A 27,846-nucleotide genomic window follows, 5' to 3' on the forward strand; every position below is an offset into this window, starting at 1 on the left:
CTCCAGATGAGCAGCAGACTGTAATCTGGTGAACTCGGTTGGTTTCCCCACTCCTCCATATGAAGCCTGCTGGGTAACCTTGGGCTAGTCACAGCTCTCTTAGAGCTCTCTCAGCCCCACCTACTTCACAAGGTGTCTGTTGTGGGAAGAGGAAGGGAAGGCGATTGTAAGCCACTGAGACTCCTTGGAGGTAGAGAAAATTGGGGTATTAAAACCAACTCTGCCTCTTCCGCTGCTTCTACTGCTGCTTCTTCTGCTGCAAGTATTCTTTCCCAAGGGGCACAACCCCCTCCACAGGCAAGCCCGTATGAAGGCTGTGGTTACTCTGGGGTTTGCAGCTGCTGTCGTAAGTGATTTTAGCTATTTAAAATCTCCCTCACCAGTGTGATAATGGCACGCCAACCTTCATCAGGAGCATTCAAAATAGTAATTTTCTGGAAACAACACATTCACTTTTCTTTCCATAGTGCAAGGGAGACCGCTGCCAGGAGACTGTAGATGGTCTGTTCCTTTATGGTGAAGATAAGTGGTACCCTGACACATCTGTAAGACAAGGTTCATAAGAGCAGGAAATGTGCATTTACCTGAACGTTTGTTAGAATCCAGTAGCAACGTTGCTAAAGACCACCAGGTAGGATTTAGGGACGGTCTTCTAAGTCGAAGAAATCTTAGTCAATTAATTGCGTCTGTTTTAATTTATTACTAGATAATTCTGTGTTTTGAAGAAACCCTAATAATTCTGAAAGGGAAAAAGTACTTTTTAAATATGATGCATATAGGTGCCACATAGAGAGCCAGTGTGGTGTAGTGGTTAAGAGCGGTGGATTCTAATCTGGAGAACCGGGTTCGATTCCCCACTCTTCCACATGAAGCCTGCTGGGTGACCTTGGGCCAGTCACAGTTCTCTCAGCACTCTCTCAGCCCACGCGGAGGCAGGCACTGGCAAACCCTCTCCCAACGTCTCTTGCCTTGAAAATCCTACTGGGTCGCCATAAGTCAGCTTTGACTTGACGGCACTTTCCACCACCGTAGATACCACATCAGTCACCATCTTCAAAGACGCATCCCCTCATGTGTCAGTGAGGGGAGTGATATAGGATGGCATCTGTAGCTTGTGATAAAAAGTAGTAGAATTTTAAAAGAATATTTGCTGCCTGATTTAGATCTGTAGTGGTTAGAGTGTCAGACTAGGATCTGGGAGAGACAGGTTCGTAATCCCTGTTCTGCCGTCACTGGGTGACCTTGGGCTAGTCATACACGCTCAGCTTAACATGCTTCAGTTGTTGCTGACAGGATAAAATGAAAGATGGGGGGAATGATGTTGTAAGTCACTTTGGGACACCGTTGGGGAGAAAAGCAGGGTATAAATATCTTAGTGATGGTGATAACAGTCAAGGCATATTTTTAATCACTCAGAAGGGTTTCATCAGTTGATTGAATCAATGGATCGGCAAAACATTACAGCCCTGGAAGAATGGAGCCTGTCTGTTTCTCATTGCTGTTGTTGCAAGAAATACCAGCCACAGAAAATGCATGCCTTGTGTCACTTGTGAATGCAGCCGAAGAATGGGTTGAGGTGTTTGCTAGAGGGCAGTGAGTATTCCGGACTGAATGACAGCAACAGGAAGGGGATGACTTGCTTGTGCAAAACAGTAATTGCAGATCAAATGCCACAGAAGGTATTTGCTGCGTGACCTTAAATGTAAGACTTTTCAGTGGAGGTAGTTTAACGTTCAGCTGTAGACTGAAGCAGATTTTCACATTATACAGAATCAGGAGATAGAATTCAGAATTCCTCCACTTAAGGTTGCAGTATGCTTCCCCGTGCTAAAAAAAAAATCCCACCCTTAGGAGGTAATCTAGGAGGCAGTGCTAAATCTGTCTCACTGACCTACTGATTTACTGCAAGCAGAGAGTTTATAATATGGAGGAATATCATAAAAGAAGTCTCTTCTCCCACTTTTAATCCAAAATGGCTCCATCCACAATTCCTCCGTTAACCTTCTGCTTATCATTGATCCTGCTGAGGAGCTGAGGGTGTCATACATGGTCCTTCCTTCCTTCCTTCCTTCCTTCCTTCCTTCCTTCCTTCCTTCCTTCCTTCCTTCCTTCCTTCCTTCCTTCCTTCCTTCCTTCCTTCCTTCCTTCCTTCCTTCCTTCCTTCCTTCCTTTATTTGTTTACTTCATTTATACCTCACTATTCTCCCCAGTGGGAACTCAAAGTGCCTTACAACATTCTTCCCTTCTCCATTTTATTCTCACAACAGCCCTGTGAGGTAGGTTAGGCTGAGTGAGTGACTAGGTTAGGCTGAGTGAGAGTGACTAATGCTGCCTGGTGAGCTTAATGGCAGAATGGGGATCTGAACCTGGGTCTCCCAGATCTTAGTCTGAAACTTTATCCATCATACCCTTCTGGCTGTTCCCCCGTGAGGCAGATTGGGCTGAGAGAGTGACTGGGCCAACGTCACCCAGTGAGCTTCCACGACAGAAAAGGGATTTGAACCCAAGATCAACCAGATCCTAGTCCTGCATTCTGACTGTATTCCACACTGGTTCTGCACAATTGTGTATAAAAGTCTCAGGCACTGAGTGATGTACTAAATAATTGTGAATATCCATGTGTGAATTAGCCTTCCACGGTCTTAGAAGCAGTTTGGTTTTTTGCGGCTCATGTCTATTTTATTCCCCGTTTGATAATGCTTTTGCTGACTAGTATATCACAGCGGTATTTGATGTGGAACGTTGGAAGGAACTTGTTCCACACTGAGTTTGTAGAGTAATCCCTGAACATCTGCCACAAAAGCTTGGGGGCAGTGTTGAGGGTTGTAGAGATGTTGAGGATATTGCATTACCCACACCAGCTACTGGCCAGGCCTATTGAGTGTCACTTTTGCCTCCTGCTCTGCACATTCTTTAGAGTGCCCTTCTCATTCCTGTGTGACTACGCTGCAGAAGATTGGTAGTGACGGGCAAGCTATCTTTCAGGCAAGCTGTACCTAGTTTCAGATTTTTCTTGTTGAAGGACCTTAGAATCATAGAGTTGGAAGGGACCACCAGGGCCATCAAGTCCAACCCCCTGCACAATGCAGGAAATTCCCAACTACCTCCCCGCTCCACACCCCTAGTGACCAGAAGATGGCCAAGATGCCCTCCCTCTCATCATCTGCCTAAGGTCACAGAATCAGCATTGCTGACAGATGGCCATCTAACCTCTTCTTAAAAACCTCCAGGGAAGGAGAGCTTACCACCTCCCGAGGAAGCGCTCTAACTGTTAGAGCTCACAAGGAATTCAGAACACAGATTGAAAGCCACCAGTGTGAAGTGTTGAAACAGCTACTGCAAAGAGCATGTTTTGTATGCAGTGTGTGTGTTTGTGTTATGTGTGTTGTTGTTTTTTGCTGTAGTGTAGATCCAGGTAACATGAATAACATTTTTTTTAAATGACTTGATTGCTATGGGCAGGCACACACCAATCAGGAAATCACATGTAGAACTGAGGCACTGTTGGTTGTTATAGGATCAACTTATGAAAGGATGTGTATGAAACAAATCTGCATTCTTTTTTGAGGGGACTGCCGTTTTTGAGGGGCTGGCCGCTGCAGGTCAGGAAGTGCGCGTGGCTGGTTCTGCTCTGGATTTTGTGCCTGCCTGCTGTCAAGGTTGTGGGGAACAAGAGCACAGCATTTCTAACGAGAGGATCGCACTCAAGCAGCAAAGTTGGGAAAGATTGCCACTTGAGATCTTAGAGACGTCGGTGCCAGTCGGAGTACTAATCAACAGAGTGACTTGTTTGTATGTATGTGCACATGTTTGTATAGATACATGCACATAGCATGATATTTCATATCTATATCCAGGATTTAAAAGGATCAGGGAGACAGCGCGCAATGCAGATAAGATCTCTCTTTGCCTGGCAATATGCTGTGTGATTCAAGGCAAGAACCCAGAGAAGAGGAGGTTTCTGGGACTGTTTTGAACAGCAAGGAGCCCCTGTGGCTATATAATTGCTAAGTGGAATTATATAATATGTTGGCTCTTCTGCCGCTCTGCCTTTTGGCAGCTTTTTGAAACATTCCATTAACTGGGGCTTTACCTTGGGTTGCGTGCGAGAAGGTGAATTCATGCCTCCTTTGCCCTTTCATTGGTACAGTAGGTATCGGAAGATCAGCAGAAGAACTTTTTAGGTATATGACAACAGCTGCAAGAGTTGTGTGGGCTACAAAATGGAAAGCAGAGGAATGCCCAGGTGTAGAGGACTGGGAGAGTAAATTGGCAGATAGTGCGGTGATGGCGAAATGGACAAACTATGTGAATAAAAAGCCAAGTAAAGAATTCCAAGATAAATGGAGATTTTATTACCTATACTCCTCTTAAAACCGTGTTGGCGAACCTATGGCACGCGTGCCACTTCCGGCACGCGTAGCCCTCTCTGCCGGCACGCGCGGTTCCCCCAAGCTGCTGGCCTTTCTGGCTCTGCCCCACCCCGAGTGATCTCCAACCAATAGAGATCAGTTCCCCTGGAAAAAATTGCCACTTTGGCAATTGGACTCTATGGCACTGAAGTCCTTCCCCAAACCCCGCCCTCCTCAGGCGCCACCCCAAAAACCTCCCACTCATGGCGAAGAGGAACTTGGCAACCCTAGCCTCTCCCTCTTGGCCCCCTGTGGGGGTGGTATTCAGGTTAAATTGCCGCATTGGCACTCGGCGATAAATAAGTGGGTTTTCGGTTGCAGTTTGGGCACTCGGTCTCTAAAAGGTTCGCCATCACTGTCTTAAAACCTGAATTGAAGGCAAAGATGAATATTAAGAGAAATTTAATTTATCTGTTGAAATTTTAATCAGTTAAGATTAATGTCATAAACACTGTTCAGAAACCGTAAACAAGATGTTATAAACTTGAGAGCCAGTGTGGTGTAGTGGTTAAGAGTGGTGGTTTAGAGCGGTGAAGTCTGATCTGGAGAACCGGGTTTGATTCCCGATTCCTCCACATGAGTGGCGGAGGCTAATCTGGTGAACTGATTTTGTTTCCCCACTCCTACACACGAAGCCAGGTGGGTGACCTTGGGCTAGTCACAGTTCTCTTAGAGCTCTCTCAGCCCCATCCCAATTCATTGACACGCTGTTTGTAAACAGGGAATGGCTTTCTGATGAAATCAGGATATCCTATCTTATGACCACACAAAACCCAAAAATAACTGAATCAGTTGCAAGGTTTTTACAGTTACCAATCAGATATCATGAATGGTATGTAGCATTCCTTAATGGCTGATTTGGGATTGTTTTATCCAGTTGTATTTATTGTACTCGGATTTATCCTAATGTTGAGGGGGGACATGATTGCTCTCTTTAAGTATTTGAAGGGCTGTCACTGAGAGGAGGGCAGGGAGCTGTTCCTGTTGGCAGCAGAGGATAGGACTCGCAATAATGGGTTTAAATTGCGGGCAGAATATTAGGGAAATATTAGGATATTAGGAAAAGATTTAGGATATTAGGAAAAGATTTTGTTCAACAGTGAACACAGTTGTTCAACAGTGAAATCAGCTACCTAGGGAAGTGGTGAGTTCCTCCTCATTGGCAGTCTTTAAGCAGAGGCTGTACAAACACTTGTCAGGGATGCTCTAGTCTAGTCTGATCCTCCATTAAGCAGGAGGTACTAGATGGCCTGTGTTGCCCCTTCCAACTCTGTGATATGATTCTAATGTATGTTCCTCTTTTTATGTGCCAATAAAGGCATGTGCCTGTGTTTGTTGTGAAAGGCTGCTGGACTTTGAGGGTCAGGGTTCAAACCCCGTCTTCCTTCCCCCGTGACTAGGCAGCCAAAGATTTGATTGTGCTCCATCAGTAAACGGACATGTCTCACAGTGCCGTCTTTGGCTCTGGCCTTGCCCTGACTTTGGCTCTCGTAGAACGTTTTGACTTTTTACTCCTTTCTGTCCAAAATCATGCAGTTTCTTTAAAGTCCGGTTTGTTTACAGGTGGGTCCCTCCTTACCTCTGAGCTTTTAACTTTCCCCGCTGAAGCTGCACTGGGGATCTACATTCTGTTGCTGACGTCTTGACAATCAGTAGCTAGAATATCTGTACGCAAGTGAATACTGTCATCCCAGTATCAATGTCAAAGCTAAACTTTTAAAGCTAATTGACTGTTTTATAATCACTTGGTTGCAAAGTGTTGTAGTAAGAGCTGAGTACATTGTGTGGTTCTCCATGGAAAAGCAGAAACTGATGTGGAGGCTAGAGATGAGCATTTCAGTTTTGTTTGGCAACAGGTTTCTAGTCCTCAGGGCTGCAAAAATAAGTCTGAAAATGTGTGCGCAATGAGTGAAATGCTGTAATCTTGAGCAGGCTTTTTAAGGCATAGGAATTTGACACTCACCTCAAATAGGAGAAGTTACGGTAAACAGACATCTCTGTGTAAATGTGCTTACTTTGCATACTTTATATACTTTAGGCTTTTCTTTGCGCAGTTTTTTTTTAAAAGGGCAGGCAATACTATTCTGCAACAGTGAATTAAATTATACCTTGAGGTCTTGCTTGCTCCCACATAGTTCACTGCGTGGCCCAGAGCAATTGAAAACCATCTGGTTTCATGCCGGCGAGACGAAGCGGTGCATAATTCCCTTCTAAAGTATAGAGTGTCATGTTGCAAACTTCGGGCATCCCACAGGGTTGGCAGGAGGGGAGGGAGACGTGGAACGCTTTCGGATTACATGTCCGACTCGATAGCTACATTCCTCTGGTTTACCAACAAAATGCGGTTACAGGGTAGCTCCCGTGTGGACTTGCTGTGTTGACGTCTTACGTTCTGGTGGGAAGAATCTCTGTCCCCCCACTTTTTTTGCAGTTTACATTGGAGATGCAGGCTGAAACAATCATTTGCAAACTGTTGTCCGTATTGAAATCTTTTGACATCTTCCTGGATTTGACTGTGCTGAACAGTTTTTTGACCTGGCAAAGTCCTGCATGGCTGCCTCTGTCCCCTGCAGTCAAAGATGCATCTCCCCACACCTAATTCAACTTTGGGCTGATTCTTCCCATTCCGATGTCTCCCACCAGTCAGTGAGGGCCTGCTTCCAGGGAAAACAGGAAAGGAAGGTCTCAGTAGTTACCAAGCAACCTTCAAATATCTCTCCTCTTGCTGTTTCTTTCCATCTTTCAGGAATTTGTACTGAAATGAATTCAGAGAAATTATTGTTCTCCTGATGGATAGTGATGGAATGTCGATTTATGTGTTTTTTATTTTCTTATGTTGGCTAAGTGGTGCTATTTTAGCACTTACTCAGCGGTAAATTGCATCAAACCCCTTCTGCGGTGATAAATAACCAAGGGGAACTTTGGACTGTTGAAAATAAGGAGAAACCAGTATATAAAAACCATATTTCTTGCAACTTGGGTTTTCGGTGAGAGAAATCAAATTTTTAAAACACAAACTGTGCATAAAACCCAAGATTTCAGGCTCTCTTCTCTTATGTTTGAAATGTTACAATTTTGAATTTGGGCATGCCTGTCTGGGACATTTTATCCAAACCCAGTTACTTCAGGGCAGTGCATGAGGTTCTGCATCCCCCATTTTAATCTTCACAACAACTCTGGGAGGTAGGCTGGATTGAGACAACGCGTGTAATCGGCCCAAGTCGCTCAGCAGACATCATGGCAGAATAGGGATTTGAACCCAGATGTCCCATCTCCCAGTCCAGTCAACAGTAAATGGTCAGTCAACAGCAAATATATACATAAACTCAAAACAAATAACCGCATAATCACATAAAGTCACATAAAATAAAATTTACAACCCTGCATCCGTGGCCCCTTCTCACTTGTCCATTTTATAATAAGATATAGTTTTGGTTGTTTCCATTCTTTGAATGGTTCTTGTCCATAACAGGTCTACACTATTAATAGAATTATTTTTTGGGTAAGCGGTTAGCTTCACTAAAATATACACCACTTTTATTTTTGACAGTCAATCAAGTTTTCTGGTTCCACTGCCCTACAAAGACCATTCTAGCTGCAGTTAACATATGTAACGCTACTATCCGTTGGTCTCCCAGAATTTCAGGAAGATAGTTCAACAATAAGGTTTCTGGCTTAAATGGAATTTGTTTCCTCAACCCAATTGACATAATTTTTTACAACCTGTTTCCAAAAGATTGATGCCCTTATGCAACCCCACTACCAGTCCAGTATTCTTCAACTATACCATACTGGCTCTCAGATATAATCTGAGATGGATTCCCCTTTCCCCCTTTCCATTTCAACATTTCACTAGGGTCCTGTCTTGGGGCCTTCTGGTCAAAAATACTGCTTCTGGTCTAACAATCTCCTAGGAATCTTGTGATGTAGTGGTGTGGTGGTTAGGAGCAGTGGACTCTAATCTGGAGAACTGGGTTTGGTTCCCCGCTCCTGCAAATGAAGCCTGCTGGGTGACCATGGGCTAGTCACAGTTCTCGCAGGACACTCTCAGCCCCACCTACCCCACAAGGTGTCTGTTGTGGGGAGAGGAAGGGAAGGTGATTGTAAGCTGGTTTGGGACTCCTTAAAGGTAGAGAAAATTGGGGTATAAAAACCAGCTCCTCTTCTTCTGTTGTCATTTCATGGTGCCGGTTGGGCCAGGAGGAAGGTTTGCGTGGCAATTCCACCGCCTATTACAGCCTCACCACTTCTTTTGGTATAAGGTAGAGCAAGAAGGATTAATGAAAAAGATGTAGGCAAGATGCCCTGTACTGATTGTCCCTAGAGCCAGTTGTTGAGGAATTCTCCAAACAGCTGTTAAACTGGGTTAAAATAGGTGTATTGTACAGGCACCCTGACCTGGATGGCCCAGGCTAGCCTGATCTCGTCAGATCTCCGAAGCTAAGCAGGGTCAGCCCTGGTTAGTATTTGGATGGGAGACCACCAAGGAATACCAGGGTTGCTGTGCAGAGGAAGCCCCTGGCAAACCACCTCTCTTAGTCTCTTGCCATGAAAACCCCCCAAAAAGGGTCGCCATAAGTCGGCTGCGACTTGATGGCACTTTACACACACATTGTACAGGCAGGAGATGTCATGGGGGGAATGATTACGTGCCATCTCAGAGTTTTAAAGAGTTATATATATTTATATTTTAATTTGCCGTTTATGTAATATATTCACCGGATTTTTATGATATATATTATATGTTGTAGCCACTCTGAGCTCTGCTGCAGCGGGAGAGGGGACAGGATAGAAATCAAATCCAATCAAATAAATATAGTTGACCAGGGGAACACACGAGAAGTCTAGGCTTCTAGTAATTATGCCTTGCCAGCTAATCAGAAGTCTCAACAGCCTACTAATTACAAGGGGTGACTTTGTTTCCGTTGGTAACCCAGGCGGGATCTGGCTTCAGAGCACCCGCTGTCCTTGGAAATTGACTAGTTCTGCAGGCCGACCACAGATTTTAAGAATCTGAATTTGAACATGTGTTATTGTTTGATGCTGAGTCAGACTGTTGGTCCACCCAGCCCAGGATCGTCTAGTCTGGCTGGCAGCAGCGCTCCAAGGTTTTGGGTCTTTCCCAACACCTCCAGGCAGCGATCCTTATCTGGAGGTGCCGGGGATCGAACCTGAGACCATTTGCATGCAAAGCGGGTGCTTTGCCACTGAGCCACCGCCCCTTCTCTTGGTATAATGGGAGACACACTTCTTTCTTCTCAACCCTCTCTAGTTAAAGCATTTTTTGAAGTATTGCAAACGCATGCAACTTCCATTTGCCATACGCAGCGGGTTGGAGCCAACCAATGATGGATAGGGTTGCCAACCTCCAGGTAATAGCTGGAGAACTCCTGCTATTACAACTGATCTCCAGCCGATAGAGATCAGTTCACCTGGAGAAAATGGCAGCTTTGGGAATTGGACTCTATGGCATTGAAGTCCCTCCCCTCTCCAAACCCTGCCCTTCTCAGGCTCCACCTCCAAAATCTACTGCAGGTGGCGAAGAGGGATCTGGCAACCATAATGATGGAGTCTTGTTCCAATGCCGGGAGTCTTTCCACAGAAGTAAAACGTCCCGCTCTGCTATTAGTGAAATGGAATATTTGGATCCAGTCCTGTTTTTGTATTTATTATTGGTTTGGTTTAGATCCCTCCATCCTGCTGTGAAAGCAAGTGATACGTGCCCTCGATGAAGTTCATAAAACAAAACAGCAAGGCGTCCGTCCTTTAGGCAACATTTTCTCCGTCATTCTTTGTTCAACGCTGTGGGCAGAACTATAGCCTGGCTCTGCCTTAGGTTTCCCCAGTTCATCCCTGCCTGACGAAGGGAGAGGCTCGTATTCTGACAGAAAGGAGACACCAAGATCAGGGTCATTGGGAAACGGAACATGCTCCAGAAATATGTCTATGCCAGGGTCTTTAAAACTATGCCCGCCTCTTCCTTTCCTTCTGGAAAGATCCCTACAGCCAAGCCCCCTCTATTTTTTAAAGAATTTTTTTATTATTTTTTATAATAATAATAATAAAGAAAAAAATTATAATATAAATCAAAACACAAAAATAAAGAAAACATATAAAATACAAAAGTACAAAAAAACAAAGAGCACTTATAAAACCATCACTGTTACATTGTATAATATAAATTGCAAACTATACAGTGCTCTAGTACCCACCCACCCCCTAAACAGTGTTCCCACCACCACTGGACTTCCGGAGAAGTGTTATGACAGTATTTAAAATTACTATTATTATCTCTATTGTAAAAAACAACAAAAAACAGTAATCTATAATTCATTAACTGGCGGAGATGAATTTTACAAGCCCCCCCTATTTTGAACCCCATAATGCTGTGTTTCTCTAGTTGGTTGGTTCAGTGTGTGAACTTTTCATCCTGATTCAGACTCTAGCAGGAGCTCACGGTTTTCTTGTGCATTTATCTCTCAACAGCCGAAACTGGGCCGAAGAGATGGCCTGGCCACGAACGCCAACACCCCCCCGGTGGAGTCCTTCCCCTGGGTGGGGCCGAAGACGGTGGTGCTGCGCAAGAACTCGCAGGGGGGTTACGGCTTCACCCTCCGGCATTTCATCGTATACCCCCCAGAGTCGGCGGTTCATTCCAACGTGAAGGTAACGTTCTTTCTGGATTTGGGGGGAATGGGCTAAGGTTCATTCCACAGCCAAGTATTTCATAATGTTTTAGGGCCCCTAATTCTGTCCCGCTTGTGGTGGGGAAACTAAGAGCCCCGTGGCGCAGAGTGGTAAAGCTGCAGTACTGCAGTCCAAGCTCTGCTCACGACCTGAGCTCGATCCCGAAGGAAGTTGGTTTCAGGTAGCCGGCTCAAGGTTGACTCAGCCTTCCATCCTTCCGAGGTCGGTAAAATGAGTACCCAGCTTGCTGGGGGTAAAGGGAAGCTGACTGGGGAAGGCACTGGCAAACCACCCCGCAAACAAAGTCTGCCTAGGAAACATCGGGATGTGACGTCACCCCATGGGTCAGGAATGACCCGGTGCTTGCACAGGGGACCTTTACCTTTTAAGCTGCCCTGAAGAGCCCTGTGGCTCAGAGTGGTAAGCTGCAGTACTGCAGTCCAAGCTCTGCTCACAACCTGAGTTCGATCCCGACGGAAGTCGATTACAGGTAGCCGGCTCAAGGTTGACTCAGCCTTCCATCCTTCCGAGGTCGGTCAAATGAGCACCCAGCTTGCTGGGGGTAAAGGGAAGATGACTGGGGAAGGCACTGGCAAACCACCCCGTAAACAAAAGTATGCCTAGGAAACATCGGGATGTGACGTCACCCCATGGGTCAGGAGTGACCCGGTGCTTGCACAACCTTTTTACTGTGGTGGGGAACCTACTGCAGTTTGGCCTTTTGCGTGAGGGAAATGTCAGAAGCTCTTGCTTCATAAGAGTAACCCAATGGTGGGGAGGTGCCCTGGCTCATTGGTAGAGCATTTGCTTGGCGGGCAGAAGGTCCCAGGTTCAATCCACGATATCTCCAGCTAAAGGATCAGCTAGTAAGGTGATGTGAAAGACCTATACCTAAAACTCTGGAGAGCCACTGCCAGTCTGAGTAAACAATCCTGACCTTGCTGGACCAATGATGTGATTCGGTGTAAGGCAGCCGCATGCATATTCATGTGGCTTCCCGTAATTTTGTGCTAGGATTTGTTGGTACGTGATACCCCCAGTTCACTAGGGAAAGGCTTCCTTGTATCTGGCGTGTCTTTGTTAGTGGGGATGTTTGTAATTTTTGATAGGTGTAGTAGTTTTACGCTGTTTTTTTATGACTTTTCATTTGACCTCTCTTTGGCCCTCATGAAATTGCTGAGCTTTTTTATTATTATTATTATTTTAAAAAACCATTGTGCCGCTGGCAGCAAATTCCACAGGTTTGCTACAAAGGGCGCCAAGCAAACCTAGTAACCAATTTTACAGCTTGTTTTGATTTATTACCTGTCAGCCTTCAGGGTATCTTTTTTTCCTTTCGAAAAGGAGAATTTTCGTTGACTTCTCCATGTTTCTCCCAGAAGCTGCCCCGGCTCATGAGTATTTCTAATCTTAGTGGCCGATCTCTTAGCAGCCAGAAGACCATTTTTGTTCTCCCCTAGTCTGAATAGCTTTTTGAGAATACAAAAACAGCGGTTGTAAGATCTGGACTTTATTGTTTGGCCCGCGTGGTTTCATTATGGCACTGTTTCCCAACCTGTGGGTCGGGACCCAAAAGTGGGTCGCAAAGCCTCTGAAAGGGGGTCGCGGGCCGGCCCTCCCTAATGGCGGCTCCTGCCCTTTCCATTCTTCTCTTTCTTTCCGCCCTCGCCAGCTTCCCACATTCTCATCTCTCCCTCCTTCTTTGCGACACTAATGAGAAAAAAGCCATCAGGCAACTAGTAACTTCACAGGAGCACAGGAGTCCCCAACCTTTTCGAGCCTGCGGGCACCTTGGGACACGGCACGGTGGGCACAGTAACCACATGCAATGGTGGATTTACGTATAAGCTAAACAAGCTATAGCTTAGGGCCCCACTCTCTTGAGGCTCCCAAAAAAATTTAAAGGAAAAAAAATTGTATTTCAGTTCAACAGTTGCTTTGATAAAATACATATTTTGTTATGTGCAAATGGCTTTCGATACCTATTAGGTCCATAAATTACCATACTGAGTTCAATCCCGACAGAAGTTGGTTTCAGGTAGCCGGCTCAAGGTCGACTCAGCCTTCCATCCTTCCGAGGTCGGTAAAATGAGTACCCAGCTTGCTGGGGGTAAAGGGGAGATGACTGGGGAAGGCACTGGCGAACCACCCCATAAACAAAGTCTGCCTAGAAAACGTCGGGATGTGATGTCACCCCATGGGTCAGGAATGACCCCGTGCTTGCACAGGGGACCTTTACCTTTTTTATATGTTCAACACAAAAAACAGCGACAATTTGTTGTTGTCAGAGGACAGCTGGACATATAAAGGGCCCCATTACCCTTCAATAGCTTAGGGCCTCATCCAACCTAAATCCGGCCCTGACCACATGGATGCCCCAAAGTGGCTGCTGCAGGAGGCAGAGCCAGCCGCAAAATGATTGCCGCAGCTTAACTTCAGTAACACGGTGTAGATCCTTGTGCTGTGGTGGCGGCTGGTGGCAAAGTAACATTAAAAAAAAATCTGCCCAGCCAATGCAATCACCAGCAGTCAGTCAGACGCCTTGCTGGGCAAAGGCCCAACCTGGCCTCACCCAGCTAAGGTGTCGTTGGGCCTCATGGGGACTGGTTGAGAGCCAGCGTGGTGTAGTGGTTAAGAGCGGTGGTTAGGAGAGGTGGACGCTAATCTGGAGAACCGGGTTTGATTCCCCACTCCTCCACGTGAGTGGCGGACTCTAATCTGGTGAACCGGTTTGGTTTCACCACTCTTCCACACGAAGCCTGCTGGGTGATCTTGGGCTAGTCACAGTTCTCTTAAAGCTCTCTCAGCCCCACCTACCTCACAGGGTGTCTTTTGTGGGGAGGGGAAGGGAAGGTGATTGTAAGCCGGCTTGATTCTTCCTTAAGTGGTAGAGAAAGTTGGCATATAAAAACCAACTCCTCCACTGCCTCTTCCTCTTCATCTTTTTCTTCATCATCATTCAGCCTCCATTCCTGAGGCAAGATCATGGACTCAGATCACTGAACTACTGCATTTGGTTCTGGCTGAGGTTGTTCTGACATTGTTCTAGGACCTAGGTTGTTTCCACTTGAAACCAATTAAAAATCAGGAACTACATTAGTGCATGTGAACTGAATTAAGTTCTGATTTGTCAAATGTCCTGGTTAAAATGCAGGTAACTACCACCTACTCAAGAAGTGGCAAATACCTGCAGCCCAGGGAGTAACCTGTAGGCAGGCTGAGACCCAAACCTGGTTCAGATACTAATGCTGCTTCAGGCCCATGGAAGAGGCAGAAATGGTTGATATCAAAGGGCTTGGGAATAGTTACTGAAAAGCAGAATAGTAAAAAGCAGCCTGAATAGCCCGGACCAATCCAAGCTAATCAGAACTTGGAAGCTAAACATGACGTGGTGTAGTGGTTAAGAGCGGTGGTTTGGAGTGGTGGACTCTGATCTGGAGAACCTGGTTCGATTCCCCACTCCTCCACGTGAGCGGCGGAGGCTAATCTGATGAACTGGATTTGTTTCCCCACTCCTCCACATGAAGCCAGCTGGGTGACCTTGGGCCGGTCACAGCTCTCTTAGAGCTCTCTCAGCCCCACCTACCTCACAGGGTGTCTGTTGTGGGGGGGGGGCTGCTATGCAGAGTAAACTATGGCATGGATCTCTGGCAGATTTTTGCAGATGGATGGGTGGATATTTTTTTCCAATTTCCCCCACCTACTGCATACTACTGACCCCCCCCCCCCCCCGCAATTGGGACCTTCTGTCTCTCAGGAACAGCATTGGGGGGGCATTTTGGACAGCCGCAGGCAGGCAAGGATGACTCACACTGCCATCCTTGGCTGTAGCACAACTACTCCCCCCTTTAGGATTACACTGTAAATTGTGGAATTCACTACCAGTGGATGGTGACTCGCCATAGTGACTAAAGGGAACCTCCACATCCAGCGGCAGTCAACCTCTGAACATCAGCATTAGGAAGCACCATCAGGGGAAGACCTTGGTCTGTAGTGTTTGGTGCTGCCCCCCCCCCCATGGCAACTGGTTGGCCACTGTGTGAAATGAAATGGACCTCTGATCTGATCCAGCAGGGCCGTTGTGGTGCTCTTACGAGAAATGGCTTTGAGGTGCCAGGGATGTTCTGGCTTTTAGTTGTCACACTGAGAGAGATCTTTCCCCAGATGTTTTCCTTGTTTGTCACAGCAGAGGCAAGTGGGGATGTCTTTCCAAACAGCTGGTCTGGGGGCAGGGAGGTAACTGTTGGATGCTAGTAAAAGGGAGCGTCCACTTCAGGGTCTGTAAACACAGACAGCTGGCAGAGACGAAAGCAAAGGATGCTTTTCAGAGATGTGGAAAGCCATGCATTTGTTTTGAAAGAGACTTCAAATCTCTTTCCAAGGCTGGATGATTGGAGGGGTGTGTGTGTGTGTGTGTGTGTGTGTGTGTGTGTGTGTGTGTGTGTGTGTAAATATTCTCCAGGGCTTGGCACAATACCTATTTTTATCTCATCCTTCTCCCAGTAAGTTCAGGGCAGCGTATATGGCTCTCCCTCATTTGATCCCCGCAACACCCCTGTGAGGTAGGTCATACAGATGGAGAGTGACTGGCTGAAGGCCACCTAATTGGCTGAACGGCTGCGTGGGGATTTGAACCTGAGTCTGCAAGGCCCTAGTCTGAAACTTTACCTCTCTATCGTGCTGTCTCTAGCACACTGCACTACACCATCTCTAACTTCTCTCTGTCTCCCCCCTCTCTCTTTTTCACTGTCAGGTAACAGCTCCATGTAAATGAGAACTGGGATCATTGGATCTGGAGACAAAATGCTCGATGGCCTAGTTCTCAATGAGATTGTAACCCTGGGCCTGATTGCTACTGCTCCAGACTGCAAGCAGGATAGTGGGGGAGGAGGGTTCTAGCCTGAAATGTGTAGGAAATATTACTACTACTACCACCACCACCACCACCACTATCATCATCATCATCATCATCATCATTATTGTTATCATTATTATTATTATCATCATCATCATCATTATTATTGCGTTTTTTCAGCACCATTTTAAAGCCACAGTTAACACAATTCAGAGGAGGCCTTTTTCGAGCCATAACAACAAGGTAGAAATCCGGAAACATATCTTCTTTAAATGTAGTTTATTCTTCACTAGAATAACTGTTGATGAGAAAAAGAAGTCTCCTCAGCCTCAAGACTGAGGTGAGGGAAAACACTCCCAATGTGTGCCTGCACAGAAACCACGAAGATGAAAACAGTTGTTGTTGTTGTTGTTAATAATAATAATAATTATAATAATATTTTTTCATGGCAGGTAATTCAATACGTGAGTCCATTCCAGTTGCAGTTAAGAATGTAAAACATTACACAATAAGGATCTGTTTATTATTTATATATTGCTGTAAATGTTTAAACATTTTCCAGGGCATGGAAAACTGGCAGAAGATTCCCTGTGCATCCCCAGATCATCTGTGTCTGTGGAGTGTGTGTTTTCCAATGCTGTCATGACAGTTAGTTTTGTTTGCACTGGAGCATGTTACTTTTTCTTAACAAAAATTGGTAGCAGAGGTAGTCACACGCTTAAGCGATAACATTAGTGATAATTTGAGAGTCAGATTAGAGAATCTGAGTAGGATCTGGGAGACTCAGGTTCGAATCGCTGCTCCGCCATGGAGGCTAGCTGGGTAACCTTGGGCCAGTCGCACGCATCCCACCTAAACTATCTCAGAGAGTTTTTGTGAGGATAAAATGGAGGGAAGACACGCATACATCACCTGGTGCTCTTTGGAAGAAGGGTCGGTATAAAATGCACTAGATAAACAGCTACGAACAGATTCTGGGGTTAACTGTAGCAAGCTGTTCTTCTCTGCGCTCTAAAATGGGGTGGGCGCTGACCATACAATCTGGGATGGTGTCAGACACAGACCACACACCACGAGTGTAAGTCACTTCGAGTCCCTCCCTGTTGGGGAGAAAAGTTGGGTATAAACGAAGTATATAAATCAATGAAATTTGCATCCTTTATGGCAGTCTGAAGCGGTCCGGACCGCATACTGCCTTACTTGCCTCCTTGAGAACTAGGTCAGGGATTCAGCCACCATGGAGGTCTGGACTTTTGCCATCATTTGGCGGGGAGGGGGGTTCTTTTGTTATAAATATTTGGACCTCCGAGCCTATCCTTTTGATTGGCTGGGAACTCTGTATCTTGGAAGGATCTGCGGTGACTTTTCCAGGGGGGGGGGGGAAGGTAGGGACGTTTCCTCCCTCCGTTTCGGCCTCAGCCGCAGGAGGCTGTCTGAACTCAGTCGCAGCTGTCCCTTTTGACCTGTAGGATCTACAGCCTGACTGTTCAAGGGTTCTTTGATTGTTTATTTAGTACAATTTTACCCCGTCCTTCCTCCAAGGACCTTGGTGCAGTAAGCAACCTTCTCCCCTTCTCCATTTTTCCTCTCACAGCATCCCTTCTAGGTACTCTTATAACCGAAATCTCTCAAAGGTCTTTGAATTGACTGACTCATTTCACAACTACTCATAGTTTCTGTCACATCACTGGCGATGCCCAGACGTAATAATTTAAATTCCAAGTGTTTGTCCCAGTCCCTCGTATGATGATCTGGCATAACTAATCCAAGAAGACCTGATTCTGAATTTGATTTTGACACCCTAATTTTCAGATTAAACGCTCTCCGCCAAGCCTTTGCTTCGAAGGACAGCCCCCCAATTTCGGCTCTCAAAGCTATTCCTGCCACACATAGTGGAGTTCCCAGGATATTGTGTAAGAGTCTTAGTAACCCTTCTAGGTAGGTTAGGCTGAGAGAGAGGGAGAGGGAGGCCCAAGGTCACCCAGCCTACTTTGTGACTTAGTGCAGATCTGAACTCAAGTCTCCAAGGTCCTAGTCCAGCAATTCAACCACTGTACAACACAGGCTCATTACACTAAACATGCGTGGTGTGGGAGCCAGCGTGGCGTAGTGGTTCAGAGCGGTGGACTCTGATCTGGAGAACCGGGTTTGATCCCCTGTTCCTCCACATGAGCGGCAGAGGCTAATCTGGTGAACTGGATTAGTTTCCCCACTCCTCCACACAAAGCCAGCTGGGTGACCTTGGGCTAGTCACACTTTCTCAGCCCCACTTACTTCACAGGGTATCTGTTGTGGGGTGGGGAAGTGAAGGTGATCGTAAGCCAGTGGTAGAGAAAGTCAGCATATGAAAACCAACTCTCCTTCTCCTCCTCCTCCTCCTCCAAGGTCCTAGTCCAGTACTTCGACCATTGTACAACACAGGCTCATTACACTTAACATGTCCATTTAAGGGTTGCCAGCTCTGGGTTGAGAAATACCTGGAGATTTTAGGGGTGGAGCCTGAGGAAGGGAGGGACTTCAATGGAGTATAATGCCATAGAGTCATTTTCTCCAGGGGAACTGATCTCTTGTCACCTGGACATCAGTTGTAATAGCAGCTCTCCAGCACCCACCTGGAGGATGGCAACCCTATTGTCCATTATATCTTCAACAGGAGGTTTCTTCATAGTGCCCCTTCTCACTCACGTGTCACGGCAGGGCTACCCCCATCGCCAGACCCCACTCTCTCACCCCTCCGTGCCCTGAGCTCAGTTCCAACTGTGAAGAGCTATTTGCTGACACCCCATTCCATTCAGATGAAGTGTCTGGCCTGGAAGCGCTGTCTCTGCAAGAGAGAGAGAGAGATGGAAAGGGAGCCTTCCGGCCCTCACAAACCAAAGGCCTAACCCCCTCTTTGAACTCATCTGGCAAAGGATTCACTTTCCCTTTCCAAAATGACAAAAGCAAAGGCATTGGAGTATTGGGGCGGGGGGCGGGGAGGGAACTGGGGGTTGTGTTAAAACTGTTCTCTGTCTGTCCCTTTTTTCTGCAGCATCAGCTTCATCTGGACAAAAGGGTGACTGTAGTGCTCTGTGGTCTGGACAAAAGGTTGTGTGTGTTCCCCCCTTTCCCCCCACCCAACTCAGTTTAGACAGAGATGTCCAAGTGTTGGCTCGGTTGGCGGTTGCCTGTCGGTTCATTTCTCTACTTCCCATCCACATTCTCTTCTGTTCTATGACGGGATTCCTCCCAACTTTCAAATGCTCAAGAAATGTTAGGGTGTGTGTTGGCCAGGACTGAGACAAGCAGCGGTTTGGTGGCGTAGGGGTTAAGAGTGGTGGTTTGGAGCGGTGGACACTGATCTGGAGAACCAGGTTTGATTCCCCACTCCTCCACATGAGCGGTGGAGGCTAATCTTGGGAACTGGGTTTGTTTCCCTCTCCTACACATGAAGCCAGCTGGGTGATCTTGGTCTAGTCACTCTCTCTCAGCCCAACCTACCTCACAGGGTGTCTGTTGTGGGGAGGGGAAGGGAAGGTGATTAAAAGCTGGTTTGATTCCTAAGTGGTAGAGAAAGTTGGCATATAAAAACCAACTCCTCCTCCTCCTTCATCTTGACAACCGTAAACAGTCAAGATGAGGGTCAAAAGTCCAAAAATCCAGACAGTAGACGCGTTTGAGGTGATGAGCCATTGAGGGTATGAGTAGAAAGGTGGGAGCAGCCCAGAATGATGGAGGTATAGGGCATTTGGAGGTATTTTGATAGGAAGGAACAGTGTAGTGTAGTGACTAGAGTGTTGGACTAGGATCTGGGAGACCCAGGTTCAAATTCCCACTCTTCCATAGAAGCTTGTTTGGGTGGCCATGAGTCAGTCACTTTCTCAGCCTAACCTACCATGCAGGTAGTTGTGAGGACTGCCTCTCCTGATATGTTCCCCAGAGAACATGACGATCATCAAATACAAATTTGCTGGTGGTCCCTGGCCCAAAGAGTTTCTGGCTGGCCTTGACTAGGGCCGGGGCCTTTTCTGCCCTGGCCCCTGTCTGGTGGAATAGCCTCTCCAATGAGACTGCAGGGCCTATAAGACAGAGCTATTCTGTCAGGCCAATGGTTGAGGCCAGCTACGGTTTCTTTCCATCAGTGCTTAGGGTTGCCAACCTCCAGGTAGTAGCTGGAGATCTCCCGCTATTACAACTGATCTCCAGCCGACAGAGATCAGTTCACCTGGAGAAAAATGGCCACTTTGGCAATTGGACTCTATGGCACTGAAGTCCCTCCCCAAACCCCACCCTCCTCAGGCTCCACCCCAAAAACCTCCTGCTGGTGGCGAAGAGGGACCTGGCAACCCTATCAATGCTGGCCTCCCTGCCCTGCCCCCCTTGAATTCATTCTACCTTATTGGGGGGGGGGTTAGACTACCACAGGCCCTATATTTCACAACCAAGTGCATCATTGGATACATGTTGTTCTTCATCTATTGATTTTATGTGGAAGGTTTTAATCATTGTTTTAATAAGTTTTTATTGTGTTTTATTGTATAATCTATATTATTGTATTGGCTACCCCGAGCCCTGCTTTTTCTGGGGAGGGCTGGGTATAAGTGAAATAAATAACTAAATAAATAAAATGGAGGCGGGAACAATGTAAGCCACTTGGGGGAGAAAGGTGGGTTATAAATGAGAAGAAATAAATACAAGTTGCATGCAAAACTAGTGAAGATGAGGGAAAGAGTGGCATCCAGGGTGGAAGGAATCCTAGATGCTATTGGCACAATGGCGAGCAAATAGATAGGTGCAGGCAGCTGGCAAAAAGTCGGGAAGACCAAGAAAAAGAAACCTCCCCCTGGCTTGGTTTTGCTGTTGTGTCTGCTTATCTGCAGATGATACAGCTGTAGGGCATGTGCAAAAACCCAGTTCTGCAGTTCCCAGATTTTGGCCCAGTTCTGTGGTCCCCAAATTTTGGCTGACCTTGGTAGTCCGGCAAACATTGTCACAGCCTCAGCATGCCTTTGACTGGGGTGGGGGGGAGGTGTCGGGTCTTGTGTTTTATGTTCTTGTGATGTTTGGAACAATTTGATAAGCATATTTATAGACCTCTGATTGGCTTTGTCTTCCCCTCCCCCCAAGATGAGTGGCAAGGTTTTTTTTTTAAAAAATTTCTATTTTGAGGTCCAAAAATAGTGAGTCAAGAATGTAGGAACATTTCTCAAAAGAGCCAGTGTGGTGTAGTGGTTAAAATGGTGGATTCTGTTCTGGAGAACCGGGTTTGATGCCCCACTCCTCCATGTGAAGCCAGCTGGGTGGCCTTGGGCTAGTCACAGGTCTCTCCAAACTCTTTCAGACCCACCTACCTCACATGGTGGGGAGAGGAAGGTGATTGCAAGCTGCTTTGAGATTCCTTAAAGGTAGAGAATTGTTGAATTTTATAACTTTGTATAATTATAACTGATACTGTTTTGTATTTTCTTTTTGTTTTTTTTGTTATTATTGTATTTGTTTGTTTTGTTTCACACAAAAAAGGTAGAGAAAGTCGGCATATAAAAACCAACTCTTCTCCTCCTCCTCCTCCCACTACTACTACTACTACATGCGAACATTTGCCTCTGCTGCCATTGACTCCCACTGCTGCTTTCCTCTTTCTAGATCACGCAGTTGGGTGATCCAAGCCAGTCAGGGAGCATGTAGTGAGAAAGCCAAGCATCATAATGCTGCACAGCCGATCACGCTTGGCTTTGCAGTGACGTCAGTTGAGAGTGAAGAAGGGCAGTATTAAATGAACAGGTGAACATTTTTGTGCCGAAAAATGGCCAGAAAAGGAACTCTCCCACCCCCAACGCGGCCACAAATATTTATGAGGGCAACGGTGGGCAGTTTTGGCATTTCCTTGCTTGTTTCTTCTAGGAGAAACCAACACTTTCAGTCATCTGTTAGCTAAATAGAGCCTTCAGTGTACTCGACATTTTGCTAAATAAGCAAAACGCAGGACTCTGCCCTGAGGAACGTCCGGACAAAACTTAGAGATGAATGTGAAAAATTACAGGTATTTCCCCCACCCAGTGGCTTGTTTTCAGGAATAACAAGTTCACCAAAGCAGCTCATGAGAATGCAGGCCTAACAGACATGACAATTGACTTTCAATTGAAGAAGAAGAGATGGTTTTTATATCCCGACTTTCTCTACCACTCAAGGGAGAATCAAATCGGCTTACAGTCACCTTTGCTTCCCCTCCCCACAACAGGCACCCTGTGAGGTAGGTGGGGCTGAGAGAGTGTGACTAGCCCAAGTATACCCAGCTGGCTTTGTGAGTAGTAGTGGGGAAACAAATCCAGTTCACCAGATTAGTCTCCACTGCTCACATGGAGGAGTGGGGAATCAAACCTGGTTCTCCAGATCAGACTCCACCGCTCCAAACCATCCCTCTTAACCACTACACCACGCTGGCTCTCTTTGAATGTCGCTCAAAGAGGCGATTCTCCATTGCGCTGGATCCAGGCATGAACGTGGGGGGCCAGTCCACTTTCCCTCTCCATATATGATGGCAAGGAACTTGGCCGTGTTTGTTCCTCCTGTCGAATATGTATCTTTACCCTTTGCTGTTCCTGTCTTCTCAAAGCAGTAGGGCAAGCTCTGTCGCCAGATCGAGCAGAAGTAAAACTAAGGAGCGACACCGCTATTGGAATTCCAGCCGCCCTGCTTTTATCTTCCCCAGCTGCAGGGCAAGGGGTAGAAACTTCGGCAGGGTGTGACACCAGATCCCGGGGGCTGGGTTTCAGTGGTGGTGATTCATCTGGGAGGGAGCCAAGGAGCAAAGGGTTCTGCTGTGTGCCAGGCAATCCCTGCCTGGCAGATGTTGCCCGATGACTTCACCGCCGCCTCGTGCCCCGTGGGGAGACAGGCACGCTAGGTTACCTCACATGCACAGAGGGAGGGTGGGGGAAGAAGCCCGTCGCCACAGGAGAGAGGAGGAGACGCCTCATCAGGCAGGTGGGCGGAAAAAAGATGTTGACTCGAGGGTACGGTCCCCCCCAGCCCTGGGCGCTCCACCCCAGCTCCTGATTTTATTCATTCGTTCATTTATGAATTCTAATTTTTTAATTAAATCCTGACGGTCAGCCAAAGTGCCTCACAAGGAAACTAACACCTAAGCTTTAAAAAGCACTTAAAATTCAATGGGAGGAACAAAAACAATTTAAAATCACAGATGTGTGTGTGTTAAGTGCCGTCAAGTCGCTTCCGACTCATGGCGACCCTATGAATGAAAGTCCTCCAAAATGTCCTATCTTTGACAGCCTTGCTCAGATCTTGCAAATTGAAGGCTGTGGCTTCCTTTATTGAGTCAATCCATCTCTTGTTGGGTCACAGATAAGAGGGACAAAAGGCAAAGCACAGCAGCATCGGTGAACATTTAAAGCACATGGCTTCCGGAGCAGGAAGGTTTTAACTAGCCTCCTAAGCACGCTCGGAGCCAAAAGACATGTTATGGCAGACATAGGTCCAACCTGTGGCCGCTGTCGCCATTTTAGAGGAAAATTTCACTAGAGGTAGAGTATCCTTATTCGGACATCCCATATCTAGACTGATCCAAAAACTAGACCCTTCGAGCCAGCCATGCAGTCAGATCTGTGCTGTCTACTTTCAATGTTTCCTTTCACCTAAAAAAATAAAATACAGTGTTCACTGCATCTTAGTTGGAGACTGAAAGCCTGCCGTTGTTAGCTTGTTTGTTGTTTAACAGCTGATACAGGTATTCTGGTGAAATAGTTACACCTTTGCTTTCTGAGGGTTCAGTGTACACAAAATTATTAAAAATATTGTTTAAAATTACATCCAGGCTATGTGTATAAAGTGTATATAAAACATAAATGAGTTGGGGTCCCATTCCCCAAGATATCTCATTATGTACATGCAAACATTCCAGAATATTCCAATATATGGAAAGATCCTAAATACGGACCACATGTGGTCCCAGGCAGTCTGGATAAGAGATACTCAACCTGTATTTAAAATTTTCATTTTGGATTGTCTCATCATAGGGTTTTCAAGGTAAAGGTTGGTCAGAAGTGGTTTACCAGTGCCTTCTTCTGCGCAGTACTAACCAGGGCCGTTGTCTACAAAAGATCCTCCGCCAATGTCACCTTCCACTACTGCTGCTGCCCAATAGCTAGCCTTCAAGGATTCCTCTGCCCTCATCCCCATTGGAACTGCCTGTTCTCTTCTGCTGATGTGGCCATTGATCCCTGAAGTGGGTGGACTCGTCTTCGTCTGGTGTCTCAGCTGTGACCATTCCATCTTGAATGACTCTGCTGGGAGTCTAGTCTTTTGTCAGAGTCTAGACCCCATTTGGTATTGCTCCCAGCTTCGCTGACACACACAAACCCCCTCACCACATTAAGGTGTGCATCCAAAGACTATTATATTGGGTGCGGTGGAACACAGGCAGGATGGTGCTTCTGCAGTTGTCTTGTTTGTGGCTTCCTAGAGGCACCTGGTTGGCCACTGTGTGAACAGACTGCTGGACTTGATGGGCCTTGGTCTGATCCAGCAGGGCCTTTCTTATGTTCTTATGACAATCATGCTAGGAAAAGTTGAAGGTAGCAGGGAAAGAGGAAGACCCAACAAGAGATGGATTGACTCAATAAAGGAAGCCACAGCCTTCAATTTGCAAGATCTGAGCAAGGCTGTCAAAGATAGGACATTTTGGAGGACTTTCATTCATAGGGTCGCCATGAGTCGGAAACAACTTGACGGCACTTCACACACACACACACACACACACACACACACACACTTAAAATTTACCGTGAAGGCCCAACTGGATTCAGGCCTGTGGTGGGGCAGCAGCAAGTGATCTTGTTTCCTTGTGTCCCTCCTTCTGTGCTTTTTCAAGTGCTGAAAGGGCACCCCCATAGCTGTTTCAGCACTTGAAAAGATGCAGGGGTGGGGACAAGATCACCTGGCGCTGTCCAGTTTCTAGTGAGGGGCCGAAGAAGAGCCTGTAGAAAGCAGATGAGATCTGAGGTCAAGAGCTGGGCACGCAGCCCAGCCGTAGCAATCGGCCCCAAACCAAATCGTAGCCAGGGTTGGGTGGAGTCCTGGTCGCAGCTCAGGCGCCAGTCCAGGAGATCAGGAAGCAGCGATCAAGGAAAAGGGCGAGAGGCAAGTGGGCTGTTGCTTAACCTGGAAGTAGTAATAATAATAATAATAATTTATTTACGGCTATTTGCCAGATAAAACAGAGACAAACCTTACAAAGAGTGAATTTTCAAGCCAAGGCTAATCTCAATAGAAGAAGAGAAGAGTTGGTTTTTAATATGCCGACTTTCTCTACCACTTAAGGGAGATTCAAACTGGCTTACGATCACCTTCCCTTCCACTCAACAGACACCCTGTGAGGTAGGTGGGGCTGAGAGAGCGCTAACAGAGCTGTGACTAGCCCAAGGTCACCCAGCTGGCTTCGTGTGTAGGAGTGGGGAAACCAACCCAGTTCACCAGATTAGCCTCCTCCACCATGTGGAGGAGTGGGGAATCAAACACGGTTCTTCAGATGAAAATCCACCACTCCAAACCACCGCTCTTAACCACTACACCACACTGGCTACACCACACACAATATTTAGCCACCTGAGAGGTAATTGTGGAATTGTCACCCAACAAAAACCTTTTTGTCCAACCACCCCTCTCCACCACCACCCATTTTCCTGATGAGGGGTTCAGTAATTTTGGAGTGGGCTGTCTTGTAAAATGGGCATCTGAAAAAAGACATGTTCAGTCATCCACAGTTCCACTGAGTAATGGGGCAGAGTCTCTCGGCCCTAGGGACCTTCTTGAATTTCCCTTCTAGGATGGCAGAAGGCAAGGCCGTGTACCTCATCAGTGTATAGGCCCTCCTGAGTATTCATTTCCAGGGAGTACAGGTAGGCAGCTGGTGTTAAAATATACCTGGAATAATAGGGAGCTATAAATGTAGGGTAACTTGCAGAGTCTGCTTGGCGATCAACAATTGATAACCATCTTCAAGTACTTGAAGGGCTGTCATATGGAAGAATTTTCTAACAGAGCAGTTCCTCAGTTGGTAAAGTGAATACCAGCTTGCTGGGTAAAGTGTAGAGAACTGGGGAAGGCAATGGCAAACCACCCCGTAAACATAGTCTGCCTAGTAAATGTTGTGATGTGATGTCATCCCATGGGTCAGTAATGACCTGGTGCTTTCACAGTGGACTATCTTTACCTGATCCAGGAATGCAGTGCTGATGCTCCTGTGGTCGTCTGTCGCCCACTCCGGTCCTCCAAGGTGATGCTCTGCAGCAAGGAGCTTACTGAGCAAACCTCTCTGGATAAGATGCAAGCTTCGGGGGTGGGGGGGACAACATTCTCCTCTACAGATGACCTGCAGGTTCTGTGGTAGAAGAGGTACGGCCATTTGGGGTCAGTGGAAGTGGTTCTCTGCAGAGCCTAGAAGAGCTGCCTTGCTCCAAGCTACCCTTCGTCTCAGTGGTATCGCTCAGAAACTCCAAACATGGCTATATTTAGCCCCTTAATTATCATCTAGGGCAAACGATGCCTCTGTGTGCATGGGCTTGGATGTGATGGGCTGGAGGGACTGTCCTTGAGATTTTGCATGGGCTGTGGCGTGATGCGAGTTGACGATGCTCAGAGGAAGAGGGCAGCAAGTTGGGACTGCAAAAGCGTTCCAGTCTGTGTGACAGACAAGGGGACGTGTTGACGTTGGGCCTGGGGAGAAGATCTCTGTTCCTCTCAGAGACGGCTCTGGAATCGGAGATTTGTAGGCATGTACAGGGCAAAGAAATTGGAGTACCTTGGGAGGCTCTGTTCCCTGACCTGGATGGCCCAGGCTAGCCCAATCTCACCAGATCTTGGAAGCTAAGGAGAGTTGGCCCTGGTCAACCATCAAGGAATTCCAGGGTTGCTATGGAGAGGCAGGCAATGGCAAAACCACCTCTGACTGTCTCTAGCCTAGAAAACCCTACAGGGTTGCCATAAGTCGGCTGCAACTTGACAGCGCTTTGCACCACCAGGAGGCTCTGTGGTATGAAATTTTAACAGATTGGCATGTATCCTACCCCACCGCTGAGAAAAGTTTGACTCTTTCCTCCCTCCAAAGGAGTCTTCCTCCAAGAGAAGGTTCATTGAAGTTGGAGGAAGCCTTCTTAAACTTCCTCCAGCCTAAGGTTGCAAATTTGCCATTACGTATGCGAGCTTCATACTGACCCCTACTTACAATTTTCCTTGCTGTAGTTTGTACCCATATAGGTTGGTCTTGCAATAAATAATCTAGAGATTAAAGGTATCAGGCACCTTCCTTCCTTCCTTCCTTCCTTCCTTCCTTCCTTCCTTCCTTCCTTCCTTCCTTCCTTCCTTCCTTCCTTCCTTCCTTCCTTCCTTCCTTCCTTCCTTCCTTCCTTCTTTTATTGAGTTAGTTATACCCCAATTTTCTCCCCAAATGGAGACTTCTAAGTGGTCCACAACATAATTCTTCCCACCTCTACTTTATCCTCATAACAACAACCATGTGAGGGAGTTGAGGCTGAGAATATAGGACTGGCCCAGGGTCACCCAGTGAGCTTCCGTAGCAAAGCAAGGATTTGAACCTGGTTCTCCCAGATCCCGGTCCGACACAAACCACTCTGCCATGACAATGTTTTCCTGTGATAGTAGACAGAAGGAGCACTGGCTACCCCTGTTTCTATGCCTCCCTCCTTTTTCTGGGACTAGCAAGATGTGGGGAGGCCTAAATTTTAATCCTGTTGAAGCTTTGCCCCCCCCCCGAGATCAGTGGGAGAAGGGGACTGAGCTCCAGTCCTCCTTGGGAGTGACATGACCCTTGGCCTCTCCTGTTGTCTCCAAGGGTATGTGTGTTGCAGGTGGCCAGTTTTTTAGGCGCTGAGTCGTAGG

At 46.8% G+C, this 27,846-nt stretch overlaps 1 protein-coding gene across 1 annotated transcript in view; it reads left to right on the plus strand.

The window, feature by feature from the left end:
* ARHGAP23 (Rho GTPase activating protein 23) overlaps positions 1-27,846 on the plus strand; it is a 140,441-nt gene that overhangs the window by 26,040 nt on the left and 86,555 nt on the right. The window contains exon 2 of the mRNA XM_056864757.1: positions 10,899-11,078. Coding sequence (XP_056720735.1) covers positions 10,899-11,078 — 180 coding nt within the window. The remainder of the gene's footprint in view (positions 1-10,898; positions 11,079-27,846) is intronic.

The sequence above is a fragment of the Euleptes europaea genome, chromosome 18 (genome assembly GCF_029931775.1).
Source record: "Euleptes europaea isolate rEulEur1 chromosome 18, rEulEur1.hap1, whole genome shotgun sequence".
NCBI classification, from domain to species: Eukaryota; Metazoa; Chordata; class Lepidosauria; order Squamata; family Sphaerodactylidae; genus Euleptes; species Euleptes europaea.